At 36.2% G+C, this 14473-nt stretch overlaps 1 protein-coding gene across 1 annotated transcript in view; it reads right to left on the bottom strand.

Moving 5' to 3' along the window:
* col6a4a (collagen, type VI, alpha 4a) overlaps positions 1–14473 on the bottom strand; it is a 39806-nt gene that overhangs the window by 23624 nt on the left and 1709 nt on the right. Inside the window, exons 2-14 of the mRNA XM_077217630.1 lie at positions 11671–11768; positions 10329–10919; positions 8467–9027; positions 6637–7254; positions 5545–6102; positions 4354–4911; positions 3186–3758; positions 2507–3085; positions 1688–2037; positions 1324–1402; positions 1010–1155; positions 545–637; positions 398–451 (exon numbers count right to left, since the gene is read on the bottom strand). Coding sequence (XP_077073745.1) covers positions 398–451; positions 545–637; positions 1010–1155; positions 1324–1402; positions 1688–2037; positions 2507–3085; positions 3186–3758; positions 4354–4911; positions 5545–6102; positions 6637–7254; positions 8467–9027; positions 10329–10919; positions 11671–11746 — 4836 coding nt within the window. The 5' untranslated portion in view covers positions 11747–11768. The remainder of the gene's footprint in view (positions 1–397; positions 452–544; positions 638–1009; positions 1156–1323; positions 1403–1687; positions 2038–2506; positions 3086–3185; positions 3759–4353; positions 4912–5544; positions 6103–6636; positions 7255–8466; positions 9028–10328; positions 10920–11670; positions 11769–14473) is intronic.

The raw sequence follows: 14473 nt of genomic DNA, 5'->3' as shown, positions 1-14473 counted from the left end.
TTTCAATTATGATTCTTCTATAAATAGAAAGAATAATTCGATGAATTATTTGAAACTAAAAAATTATGACACCAGTATGTTATGACAACATATGTTTTGCATTGCTTTAACTCATCAAAATAAGTTAAGCAATTTAATTTAAGTTATACAAGATTTAACTCTAGTCAGCTTATTGTAATTTAAGTTGAAATGACATAAACATCCAAGCTGATTGTATTTAAAAATTCAAGGCAGCAACTTTTTTTTACAGTGAGTGTAACATACACTTTGTGTAACAAAATGTGTAAACACTTAATGGACACAAGCACCAGCAACAGTTTAAAGGGCATTGGAAAGTATCTTTTTTTGTCTCATGAAAGTCAATAAAAAGATTTTAAATATAAATTGAAGAACTTACAGGCCCTCCTTCTTCTCCAGGGTAACCAGGAAGCCCTTTCAGTCCAGGTGACCCCTGATCAGCAGTACAGTAAGTCAAGTTAAACACTTATCTCCATTTTCAAATATTGTTCAGTAAATCTTCAGTTATAGATATTCAGCTAATCACCTTCAACCCTGGACGACCCTGATTTCCACGTGCTCCCTCGTGACCAGTGCATTTACACAACACGTTACAGCACTCCCTTGAGACAACTGTGTCCTGCGAATTGTAAGAAAGTAAGAGAGAAACTGTGACTGTTGGCATGTTAAACAAGGTACTTGACATCCTGACATCTTTCTTCAGCACTCATTAAAACTCACAGCTGTTTCCCTTTCTTCTTAGAGAGCCTCACACTCCCACCCACAGGAAGCCATTTATTTACACAGCAGTCAAAACACTGTTTTGATCTCTAAGGCAAACCATAAGGCAGCCTATGTACTTCAATACTGTATATTTCATGTAACAAATAAAGCCACAAAATTTCTCATAGCAGTAAAAATATGGCATAATCTCTACTTGACGTTACTTAATTCACTCAAAGTGTCATCCTTTTGTCAATGATTTGGTTTAATGCCATTTAAATTGACTTACAATCTCCTTCTGCATGACACTGGCCACATTCTGCATGCCAATAGTGAGAAGCTGCTTGTAGCGCATCCCTCGGCCAAACTCCAGTCTCTGCAGGTCAACAGTGTTTTTAAATCCATCCAGCGCCACCGTCAGCAGTGCTTTTACACCTGTGTATGTAACAAAGGGAACTTTAGATAACATAATTAGCCTTTGATTTGAACCAGGCTCTTCTGGAAAAGTTTAACAGACTGTAACTGCACAGTATGAAGTTGTTTTTGTTGAAAAGCTATTGAAAAAAGTACAGAGTTTCTAAAGAAGTTGTTTAGTCACTGTACCACTTGTCTTGAGGTTCCTGACGGCAGGCAGAAGATCTTCAACAGGCTCATCCAACCCATCTGTAAAGATGATCAGCACCTAAGAAGGGAAATCAAAGAAAAACTTTATTCCTTGAAGAAAATACCAGCTTTTTGAATATGAATATCCTTGTTGGTTCAAGCTGGTTTATAGTGGTCTGTCTGTCTGTCTATCTATCTATCTATCTATCTATCTATCTATCTATCTATCTATCTATCTATCTATCTATCTATCTATCTATCATAATGTCAATCAACGGCATAACACTTTCAATTCCAGATATATCCTTATGTAATTATAGCATGTTCAATTAGATATGGTTGGTTTGGTTACTGCTGTTCTCACCTTTACATAAGAATTGGAAGCCCTGAACTTCTCCTCAAAAGAGCGTAGAAGCTGGGTGTTAAATTTCAGAGATTGGGAAGTCTGCAGTGTCATCACTTTTTGTACCACACCTTCATTGTACTCTTCGAAAGAAAAATCATCCAGCTTCTTTCCATCTGCATCAACCAATCGGAAGCCTACGTTGTTATTAAGGGTTGGTTGGGTGATACAGCACAAGTTGTGCACAACTGAAATGTAACGGATGATCTCAGGCAGGTAGGCCTCAAGCTTTTTCTGGTCTCTAAAGATTGAGCGAGAACTTGAACTGGTGCGGGAGTTATCAAATCCGATGCCAATGTCAACAGTACAACCTAAACAAAGAGAAATAGAATTCATGTGTGATAAGGATAATTTGAATGCTAATCAAAAATTCATAAACAAATAATAATTTTCATGCCATGGCTTTTAAATGGCTGATAATAAAGTTATATCCTGTTTTGTCTACTTTGATCATAAATAACCAATCATTCTAAATGCTACAAGTAATAGCAAAGGTAATCTAAATGTAAAAATTAAAGACACCAACATGCATAACCTATAACCTGCCTAAAACCAATATATGGGACAAATTTACTGTGCATTCCTAGTTTGGTATTTCTCTTCAAGGTATACTCCAGGTTATTTTCAATGTACTACAATTGTGTGGACCAATTAAAAAAATCTCTCAGTAACCAATATGGTACCAATATACTGTGCATTCTAGTTTGATGATTCTCTTAAAGGTATATTCCAGATTATCAATTTAATATCACACATAGAAACATTGGCAACTCTACTCACTTGCTTCTTGGGGTACAGGTCCAGGAAAACAAAGGGTATCAACAAATGTTTCTGTTGTCAGATTAAGGTAGTTGAAGTTCTGCACTTCGAATAACCTATCCGGTGACCCGGCAATATAGCTGAGTTGTGGCATTGAGACAGCCCCAATTCCAATCACAAAAACATTAATATGCAGGAGTCGGAGAGCATCGGCTGCTTCGTTCACTGTGTCTGATGAAACGCCATCAGTGATGAGTACGAGATTCTGTGGAACCTTGTTCTGTCTGCGACTGCCTTTGCTTTCCTCGAAGAATTCCACAACGTTACGCAGAGCTTTTCCAATTTTTGTCCCTTCTTTAATTTGCGTGATTTGTCGAATTGCTGATTTCACTCCATCTGCATCTTTATACTCATTCAAGTAGAACTCTTTCTGATATAAGCTACTGAACTGGGCTACACCGATTCTGAAAAGTTCTGGAGTAATTTGGAGCTTGTCCACAACATTTAGCAAGAAATAAAGCATAGTTTTCCATGACTCCTCATCGATGCTTTCAGATCCATCAATCAGAAACACCAGGTCAGCAACCCCAATCTGGCATTCTGCAAGACATAAAAATCAAATGAGATGAGCCAATACTGATCATGTTGATAAATCTGAGATCTAACTAAGTCATCCACGTTCTGAAGAAAAAGCTTTCACCTGGTTTGGTTGCATTGCAGATGACATCTGAGATGTCCTTCTGGAGATCTTGAAGGACCAGGTAATTATTAACATGGAAGATTTTGTTTTTGTTCTTGGTAATCATCTCCAGCTCACTATCTTGAGCTCCGGCCACTCCAATTCCATACACATTTATATGTTTGGCTGTAAACTCATCAGCCCGTGCACTTAGGTCGTTCCTGTCTCTAGCATCACCGTCCGTGATCACGAATAGCATCTGAGGGACGCCTCGTTCCTGACGTCCACCATTTGCTTCATTGAAGTAAGCGAGCGAGTATCCAAGAGCTTTTGCTGTGTAGCCGTTTCCAGGTGGGGACTGAAAGGATGTTATAGCCTCCAGTACCTGACGTTTACTTGTGTGCTGGTTTAAAGAGAATTGATTTGGAGTGTCGGAGTAGACAATAACTCCAATGCGAACGAGACTGTCCCCAATCTGTGTGCTGTTCACCACGGAAATTAAAAAGTTTTTAATGTATTCAAAATCTTGAAAACGAATCCGTCTGGTGCACTGCACCAAGAAGATCACATCTGCCAACTGTGTGCTCTGACAACCTACTGGAAAAATTAGGAAAAAGTCATGTAATCTGGTCCAAGTTGCTTTATTCTAGTGCTTGCTTGATGCTGATCATAGCTTAGTTGTTCAACAGCAAAGTTTTAGTCAACCAACATGGTTGGATTTGAGTGAAAACGGGTAACTGACGCGATGAAGAACTGCAATTCAAATGTGATTTTAAGGAAGTAGAATTCATATAATTAAAATAAATGTATAATTTTAGAAATTAATTAATAATTAACTACAAAAGGAAGGTTCATCAAGATAAACTTTGAATATTGGATTGGATACTAACTTAATTTATATACAAATATGTACGTTTAATGAACTTTCAATTTAACAATGTGAAACCCTTAATTGGCCAAAATACTATTTATCTCTTGCATTTCTTAGAATTATAAATCACCAATTTCCACTTCCTCTCAGTCCAATTCTAATTCTAATTCTAATTCATTTCCTGTGGAATGCACATTCCAACTCATAATGAAAAAGAGCAATTCTAAATTTTACCAAAACCTGAATAAACAGCTGACAAAACTCTTTTCAACAGGGATGTGCAGTAAATGTGGAATACAGTAACATTTTATGATTCACCTGTGTCAGGGCTGCAGATTTTGAATTGGAGGTTTTTCTGAATGGACTGAAGTGCCTCAAAATCCCTCTCCACGTACACTTTATCTCGAGTTCCACTGATTTCCCACAACTGTGTGGCGTTTATGTTGCCCACACCTATTGAGAAGATGGTGACACCCTTGTCTCTGATGGCCTTGGCATGTAAGGCGACAGGATCATGAGCTTCCCCATCTGTGATAACTATGAGGAACTGTGGGACATCAGGCCGACCTCCGTTGAGTGTATCAAAATACTTTGAAATAAATAAGAGTGCCTTTCCTGTGAATGTGTCCCCTGTTAACTGTGTAATGTTTTTAATAGCTTCCTCTACTTTATCTTTGTTATAAAACTTATTCAGGGCAAATTGATCCTGTGGTTCAGTGCTAAACTGGACCACACCAATGTGCACATTATCTTTTCCGATGACAGTACCATTTATAACTTTGGCAATAAAAGTCTTCATTGATGTAAAATCTGTTTCGTGAATGCTAGAAGAACCATCAATCAAAAACATGATATCAGCCACCCTGTTCTTGCAGGCTAAAGAAAGTAGAAAAGAAAAAAGAAAATATTATTTACTTCACCAGTTTTTTCATCTTGCTTTCCAGTAAATATATACTGTAGAACATAAAATTGAAAATTAAATAATTGAGAATAGAAATTGTGAGATAAGACTGGTTGTCAAAGAATATAAGCTATAATCCAAAGTTACTTACAAATGAGTAAAATAGAAGCAGTTGAATTGGACAACATGTAAGTGATATGACCCCTCCCAGTTTAGTCTAATGCAGTATATGTATTTTACAATTTATACAATACTTGTTTATACAATAATTAATACAAGAGAAGAGAAAGGAAAGTGTTAGTATAAATGGATCAAGTGTTGTGGAAAAGATGCGTCTTCAGCCGTTTCTTGAAAATGGCTATGGACTCAGCAGCTCGGGCTGAGTTGTAACATTTGCAAATATCTTTACTGTTACTTTTAATCAATTTAATGCATCCTTGTTGAATAAAATTATTTATTTATTTTTTAAAAGACCTCAAACTTTTGAAAGTAAGTGTATCTTTAATTAATCTTTTAATATGTTTGTCAAAATGTAGCTTGTTTTAAACCAGTCAAAAATAGATTTAAAAAAAAAGTTTTTTGCAGTATATCTGATTGGTTAGTCTTACCCTCTTGTGTGCAAATATGTGTGACAATGTCACCCTTGAGGGCATTCAGGGCATCATAGCTGGTCACATAGAACTTCTTAGATTCATCAGTCGTCATCTTCAAGAGCTCATCCTGGTCGGCATCCTTAACTCCAATGGCATAAACTGAAACACCTTGAGTCCTCAGCCCTGCCGCTGGTTCACTTACGTCATCTTGGGATTTCTTATCAGTTATGACAATGAGAATCTCCTGCACTTTAGCCGGACGGGACACTTTACTCTGGTTAAAGAGATCGGCCACAAAAGTTAGTGCTTTGCCTGTCTTTGTGCCTCCATTGGGTTGAATGATATTCTTCACAGCTGCTTCTAAAGAGGTTCTGTTTTTGTGCTCTGTAAGGCTGAATTGTAGAGTCGGATCACTGTCGACTTTAGCAACTCCCACGCGAACTCGATTTGGTCCAATGTTGAATAATTGCAGAGAGCCTAGGATAAATTTCTTCACATCTTCGAAGTCAGCACGAGTGCTGCCAGAGTTGTCCAACAAGAAATAAATGTCTGCTTCCTCTGTGTTCACGCATCCTAAACGTGAGGATTAAATTACATGGAATAATGAGTAGGGAAAACAAAGGCTGTTGCAACATACACAATTTATTTTTGAACTAAAACATAACATTCAGCACAAGTTCTGTAAAGTTAAGTCTATTGTAATATAAAAAATAATAATACAACAAAATAAGTTGAAAAAGTACTAAATTATGGAAAATGTTTTCGGTGTCCTTTTTAAGAGTCTGGCGCTTCATTGGAAGATCAAGATATGACATTTTTATAAAAAATATGAGGTAAACTCTAATTTATAAAAATTAAATATACGCATGGATGAATCATTCAAATTAAGACAGATAACATAGATTTGGAAAATTATATTGGATAGTGTGAATTTAAATTTCATGCTGACTATAACTAATCCTCTAACTAATTCATCAACCACTTACATCAAACAAACACATTGGTATGCCATGCTTCAGCAATGTATGAAGTTAAAAAGTAATATGCATGAAGAACTTTTAACTCATTACACATTTAACTCATTATTACACACTTACTAATGTTTACCTTGTTTTAGGAGGAATTTATTGTTCTTGTCAAAACCTCGATCGACCACAACCTTACAAAGGCTCTTTCTGAGGCTTTTCTCCAGCAAACGAAGCATCTGAAAACTTTCCACATTGAAAACAAACTGCCTTTGAGGGTAAGATGCAATTTTTTGGAGCTCGTCCACACTAGCATTCTTCACCCCAAGGGCATAAACAGTGACTCCTGAGCGTCTCAGCTCAGCTGCTGTGGCGCTGACATCATCTTGTGACTTGCCATCAGTGACGACAACAGCAATCTGCTTAACACCAAGAGCTTTCCTGCTGCCCCTGTTCTTAGTAAACAGATTGTTCTTGGCAAACTTCAGGGCCGCACCAGTTGCGGTTCCTCCACCTCTGTATGGTATGATTTTAATATAGTTCAGAATATCATCCTTTTTTACAAATGTGTCCAAGTAGAATCCAGCACTGGGTCTGTCATTGTAAAGTATCAATCCCACCCTCACACTGTCAGGCTTTACCTCTAGACCGCTAATTGTGCGGTGGAGGAAGTGTTTCATTAGTTCAAAGTTGCTACTGGTGATACTACCTGATTCATCCACAATAAACACAATATCTGCCACTTGGGCTGATCTGCAGTCTGTTCAAAGAGAATAAAAATGCATTAATATAATGTTAAAGGGTCAAAAAATATTGTGGTACTATTTAACAGTATTGAAGAAAATTCAGAGGTGCACTAAGTAATACATTTTTTAAGACTATGTTCAGAATACCATAGTATTCTTAATAATGCTGTCTATTATGTGTACACTGCACTGTTTTCGGTAAACAACGTTTTTAATTTTAAGTAAATAAGCTACTATTGGATTTCAATTACTTTTCACTGGCTGCGTCCGAAATCACATACTCTCTTGAGTAGGTATTTATTTTGAATAAATAATTACTTTACGGCCGCTAAAAAAAGAATGTTCTATATAGTATGAATGTTTGAAATATGAGTAAAATCTGGACGTACTACATGCAACATGTTGTCATTATCGTGTGACCTACCAGCGTCAGTTACTTCGTTTAACTGCCATTCAAAAAACTCTTCCGTGGCCTCATGGGAGAGTAACGTGTCCATCATATGCATATTTCAGAATCTCGCTGGAAGTAGTCAGTCATCCGGGTACTTTTTGCCAACTCTTTTATGAATACTGTTAATTCGGACATACGTTTGTCACATACAGTACTGTTTTTCGCCTACTACATAGTAGGGAAGTATGTGATTTCGGATGCACCCATAGTTTCTTTTTCACAAACAACCAATGCAGCAGCTCCTTGTTTTGGGATAGTTCACTCAAAAATGATAATTCTGTTATCATTTACTCACCCTAAAGTTGTTCCAAAACTGTATGAGTTTCTGTCTTCTGCTGAACACAAAATAATATATTTTGAGGAATGTCGGTAACCAAACAGTTTATGGGCCCATAAACTGTTGGCCTACCCATATATTTTTTTTTAAATATCTTTTGTGTTCAGTATATAAAATAAATTCATACAGATTTTGAACAAGAGGGTGAGTAAATGGTGACAGAATTTTCATTTTTCACTATACCTTTAACGTTTTCTGGAAAATACAGAAGTTTGATGTGTGTTTATTATCTGGTTGAACTGCGAAACATGGCTTGTCATGATCTTAACATGGTGGCCACCTAAAACAGCTTCTATGTCACTGATATAGCAGGCCTATCTGTCTTTTGATAAAAAAAAAATATTCTTATGCGTCATTATTTCTTACGCCAGATTTACTTAATGCACCTTTAAGAACCTATAATATATAATTAAATAGTTAAAATAAAGGCAAACTCACCTCCTGTAACATTGAAAGTTTCTTTTTCCTGAATCCTTTTTGTGATGTCTGATGCAATTGCAACATCAAGAATATTCTGATCAATCTGGAAAGTATGTAGAGAAGGTGACAGGTAGTGTAAATTTGCTTTCAATCTGATATCAATAATGGTCACATCCTCATTCTTCATTGTTTCTATGACCCTCACAGCAGAGTCATATGAGTTCCCTGTTCTCAGCACCAGCAGATACTGCTTGTTGCCTTTAGCAATTCTGCTGCCGGACGCCGTGTTAAGAAAGTGAGTGCGAACATAATCTATGGCTTTTCCTATTTTTCGCTCTCCGTTAGGCCTGGGCTCGAACCCATTTATGTACTCTATGGCTTCTTCCTTGGCTTGGTAGTCGTTGAACAGAAACTCTTTGACAACGTTCTCGCCAAACTGAGCCAGAGCGATCTTATGAGATGCATCGCCCACATCGAGCTGCTCAGCCAGTTGGGTGAGAAGTTCTCTTATCTCCTTTGTCTCCGCCTGGGCTGAACTATCCACCAGGACAAATACATCAGCAAACTTTGGGGCAAGAGCTGAAACAGACACACAATGATGAATTGACAGTTATTGTATGTATTTGCACATATAAATACATGAATATTAAATATATTACACAGTAAATTAATACAAATCAATCATCATCAGCAATAATCATTTCCTCAAGGATAAGATAAAAGTCAATAAGGGGCCATTCACACAGAATGCTTTTAAAAACACAAGATACATTACTCTGTGTCATGCAAAAGATGCTGAAGACATGGGACGTGACCACAAAAGTCTATTTGTCTAATGACCACCGAAATTTAATAAAATCTATTTGTTTTTGGTAACTGTAAAACAAAATAAAATATGAACATTAGATGAAAAACTTGAAAAAAATCTTTGCCTTGGCAACTAACTGAAATGAGTAAGTTTAAAGAGGACTTATTATGTAAAATTCACTTAACATGTTGATTAAACATAAATGTGTGTTGGCAGTGTGTACACAACCACCATATAAGGGTAAAAATCCAGCAACTGCTTTTTTCATATTCCCCATAATCATACACACTTTCTCAAAATGCGTTGTTTCCTATACATTGTTCCGTCACAACGTAACAGGCCCTGACCATAACCGGTGACGGAATCTGCCATGTCAGCTTAGATTCTCCCCTGAGTGAGCTGTACACAGTCCACCGTGTGTTTACTGTATCTCTTCGCAGTTAGTGGAAACGCAAGAACGTGATAAAATCTAAATGTTCTGTTGTTGGCTGTATCGACGATCACAGAGTCATTCCATTCCACTGCACTACTTTTTTATACGGAAAAGCAGCGCAGTGGAATGCAAAAACGCGCCCCTTGGGAACGGGCCAATGCTGTTTCTCCTTTTTTGTTGTTGCTGCCTAAGCTTCAGAGTTATCAACTGTAAAGGTACAGCCCGCTTCTGGAAAGGGGGGTGGGGAGCAGCAGCTCATTTTCAAGATACACACAATTTTTGCTTCCACCCAAAAATGGGCATTTAAGGCAATATACAATAAATGATAAGTGTGGTTTTTGAGCTGAAACTTCACATTCACCTTCTTGGGACACCTAAGACTTATATTACATCTTGTAAAAAGAGGCATGATAGGTCCCCTTTAAGTTTGAAATACTGAAGTTCTTAAAAACAAAAGAAACAAAAAATAATAATAATTACAGCTATATAGGAATATAAAAAATGAATAAAAAAAATATAAACAAAATTCAAAATATGAATAAATACTATAATACTATATAATTGATACAAGGATCTCACATGATCACTTGTGATTGGATCACCAGATTTTTATGAACAGAGCTTCAAAACTTAACTTACCTTTCCCCTGATCCCTCATCAAAATACAGACTGTCTCTTTCACGGTGGTCATCAGTCCTTGCAGTGCTTGGTAATTGTCGATATTAACCACAAAACGCTCAGGTGGGCTGCTGGCGATTGCCTTCAATTCAGTCATATTGGTGGGACCAATACCAATAGCAAAGATAATAATACCCTTCTGTCGCAAATCTCCAGCAGGTCCATTTATATCATCGGCTGAGTCTCCATCTGTGATCACCACAACAATCTGAGGCACTTTTTCATTGATACGGCTTCCACTTGCACTCGTGAAATAACTGTCCTTAAGGAAATTCATGGCTTTTCCCATAAACGTGCCTCCTGTTCGGTATGGAAGGTTATCTATTTTCTTAATCAGCTCTGCTTTGTTTGCATAGTCCCCAAGCAGAAACTCTTTGTGGGGATCGGTGCTGAATTGAGTAAGGCCAACTTGTACATTTTTAGTGTCAATATCCAAACCATCCACAAAAGTGTGCATGAACGACTTAACCTCCCGGAAGTCTCGAGTACCAATACTGCTTGAGCTATCCACGAGGAATACAATGTCATACGACGGTTTTTCATCCAGGCATCCTATCAATGAGAGTACAATAGACAACACATGACAATCTAGACATACATAATGGTCAAAAATGACAAAAATGTAATTCTGGGTGTTAGGAAGATTTTAATGCTTTTGAAAGTATGCTCACCAAGACTCCATTTATTTGATCAAAAATACAGTAAATACAGTAATATTCTGAAATATTATTACCATTTAAATATTATATATATAATTTATATTATCAATGTTGAAAACAGTTGTGCCACTTAATATTTTCAGAAACCATGCTAATGGATAAATAGAAAGTTCAAAAGAACAGTATTTATTCGAAATAGAATTTATTTTGTAAAATTGTTTTGTGAACATTTACTGTCACTTTCAATAAATTAATTGCAGCCTTGCTGAATTAAAGAATAAGTTTCATCCAAAATTAAAAGTATTACTGACCCCAAACTTTTGAACGGTAGAATAAAATAAATATGATCAAAAATCGCAATACAAATTATTACATAAATGATTCTCTAACTGGTTTAAATAAAAAACAAAAACAAAAAAAACACTAAAAGCATAAAACATTCAGCATTAATATCTATTACATGTGGGCTTTTGGCCATAATAGTCTATCCAAAAAGTGACTTAAATTATTTTGTACGGCTTCAGAAGACTTAGAAAAACTATTCCTTTTTTTTAAAGAATAATAATAGCCATAAACAAGCCTATTTGTTATATATTTCATTATAAAAAGCATAGTTTGCCTCATATTGTTCTCAAAGTGTTTACCTGTTTGCTGTGTAGTGCTGTGTAGGAAACATGATGAAATGAATAAAACCGAAAGAAATGTCAGTGTCTTCCCCATTGTCTATGCACGTCCCGAAAGCCTTAACAGAAAAATAAACAGAAATAAATTAAGCATGATAAAGCCAGTAAATTCAGTAATACCTGATGACCCCTATCTTGTGCAAGAAGACCACTGAAGAAGTCCAATTTGACCAGCAATCATCAGATTTTTACAAATGTGAATCAAATTGAAAAAACACAGAATCAGTCAGAGAAATACAGCAGAAAGATAAAACTATTTCTTAAAATACATACTTTAAAACAAGGAGCAATAGAATAGCAACAGTGAGTGTTAATAAAGAATGATATTCAATTATAGATTATTATTAATGAATAATAGATATCTTTAAAATGTCATTTTATATATGGAATTATTAAAGAAATCAATTAATAAATTCTATGTGATATTGTCACAGTCTTCGTCTGCACTAGAGTACACTTCGCAGAATCCCTCGTGTCTTCACACCTGAACTCACTCCCTAATTTACCAACCTGTTCATCATCATCATCATCATCCTCATCCGTGTCACTTGTGCTCACTTCGTTATTGTTGATTTGTTTCTGTATTTAGTTTCCTTCTGTTCAGTTAGTCCTTGTCGGTTCTTGGTAATGTGTGTTGCGCTGCGTGCGCGTGTTACGCTGTGTACGTGTGTTACGTGTGTTACGCTGTGTGCATGTCCATTAGGAATGAATATGTCTGTCAGTTTGTCTGCTACCCAAATGAACTGAAAACATGACAAAATATAAATGATCTACTAGGTAAACAAATGTGTTTATTTTTTTCCTTTTAAGAATTGTTTGTTAGACTGACAGACAGCATACAGCATGTTTCACACAAGAACCAGCTGTGGAATTTAAGGTCAAATAAGGGTCTGTCTAGGCCATCAAGCTCTTACAGCCCAAGACCCAAACTCTTTCATGTGGTAAGAAGAAAGGAATACCAATCATTTCATGGCATGAAGAACAAAACCTCAAACCTTAAAGACCCAACAACCACATTGTGGCCAATTAACCACATAAATATCAGACTTCCCAGCCCATGTAATAATTTAAATTGCTAAGATTTTGTTTTATTCTGTTCAGCAAAAATGAAAACCAAAAGTAATAAATGTTTAGATCATTTCTATCCTTTATGCCACACTCTAACTCCATATGGCAGCAGTGGCACCAAACAAACTGACTGTTTCCCAACAGGTTTCAAACACTGCCCCTCATCTGCCATTAGTCAAATAGCACATAGTTCCACCTTAACTCACAGCATTGGTTGATGAAACATTTCTATATTGCTCTGGTCAGGAAGGGAGAGAGAGAGATAGATAATTCTCAATAAATTGTATTGTTCTTTTTCATTAATCAAATTCAGAATCAGTTACATTTTGCTTTCCCACCTGTGAGGCAATGGACACATCTGCACATGTGCATCTCTATTATTTTTTGTGAGCGGTACAAAATATGTCCTACGCAGACAAAACCACAAATGTGCCTGCCGTCCCAAAGCAGAACTTCAAAGGAAATCACGTCTAATCTGTATTCTGCTCCTTTTCTCTCATACTAAATAAAACTGTCTTCTATATATTAAATCACACATGAGAGACACATAGTCCCCATATCGGTTCCTGTCACTCTAACAGAGCAACTTGCTTTATTAATAAATTCTTTCTAACAAATCTCTTTTATTAAGAATTTCCTCCAGTATTTATGAGCTGCACGGATGGTGCAGTTGCTTTTATGTGGTCTGCTGTTCTTGGAAAACTTAGCACCAAGTATAAAAAAAAAGAAATTAAGATTTTTTTTATATAAAAGAGAAAAGTAGTTTTTTTATAACAAAACAAAAAATAATTATCTTAATTATTTTATTTTATATAAACATACTTATTTTACTTTTATTGTTATAAAATCTGCAAAATAAGGTCTGCAGCAAGCATGTTTAGATTCAAAATTCTTCTTTTATCATTTTGTCTTAGAATTGCTCGAATTCACTGCAAACTGTGGTGACCACACCCTAGTTCAGGATGAAATATGGCACAGTGATCAAAAGAAAATGTAATTTTTTATGGGTGTTTTATGCCAAGTAAACAGTTTTGATAAAAAGATTTGGAAAGAAAAATAAAAATTATCCATATGGAGTTTTAAACCCTTAAGCAAGAACAAATAAATACATTGAGTGAAAAACCTTTTGTGGGCCCCATATTTTTAACAGGAAAGGGGATCAAATAATGTGCACATGGAAGTAATTAAACTGTGAAGAGAGAGTTGACAAATTGAGAAAACCAAAGCCAAATGCCATGCAAGTCATTTTCAGAGCTGCCATTTTTTGATTTTTTGCCCGGAGTGCGCCAAAACGGTATTTATTGTTTGAATTTCATAATAAAATTGACAGAATCTCAGGATCTGAGAGCTGAGAATTGGTTTCATATCAAAAGTAACGTACTCTATGTTGTCTGTCGCGGTGTCAGTGTCCTCTTTGCTTCGCAATTTTTCTCTGCGTGAGAAAATGGATGTGTGGCGTGAGAGCGTGTGAAAAGGGTCAATTGCGTGAGTCTCACGGTGAATGCGTGAGAGTTGGCAGCTCTGCATTTCATTGAGGCAAATCTTTGAGTGCACATTTATTTCAAGCTTGTTTCCTGCCGTATGATCTCAGAAGTCATGCCATGTTTGACACAAATATTATAAGGACAACATATCAAACATATCAACATATCAAATACTCTGGAGATCATCCCATTAACATTTTCCTAATCTGAGC

This window comes from Siphateles boraxobius, unplaced genomic scaffold (assembly GCF_051911475.1).
Source record: "Siphateles boraxobius isolate OS27281-9 unplaced genomic scaffold, OSU_SipBor_1 12, whole genome shotgun sequence".
NCBI classification, from domain to species: Eukaryota; Metazoa; Chordata; class Actinopteri; order Cypriniformes; family Leuciscidae; genus Siphateles; species Siphateles boraxobius.
This window is presented reverse-complemented; position numbering and strand designations above follow the sequence as displayed.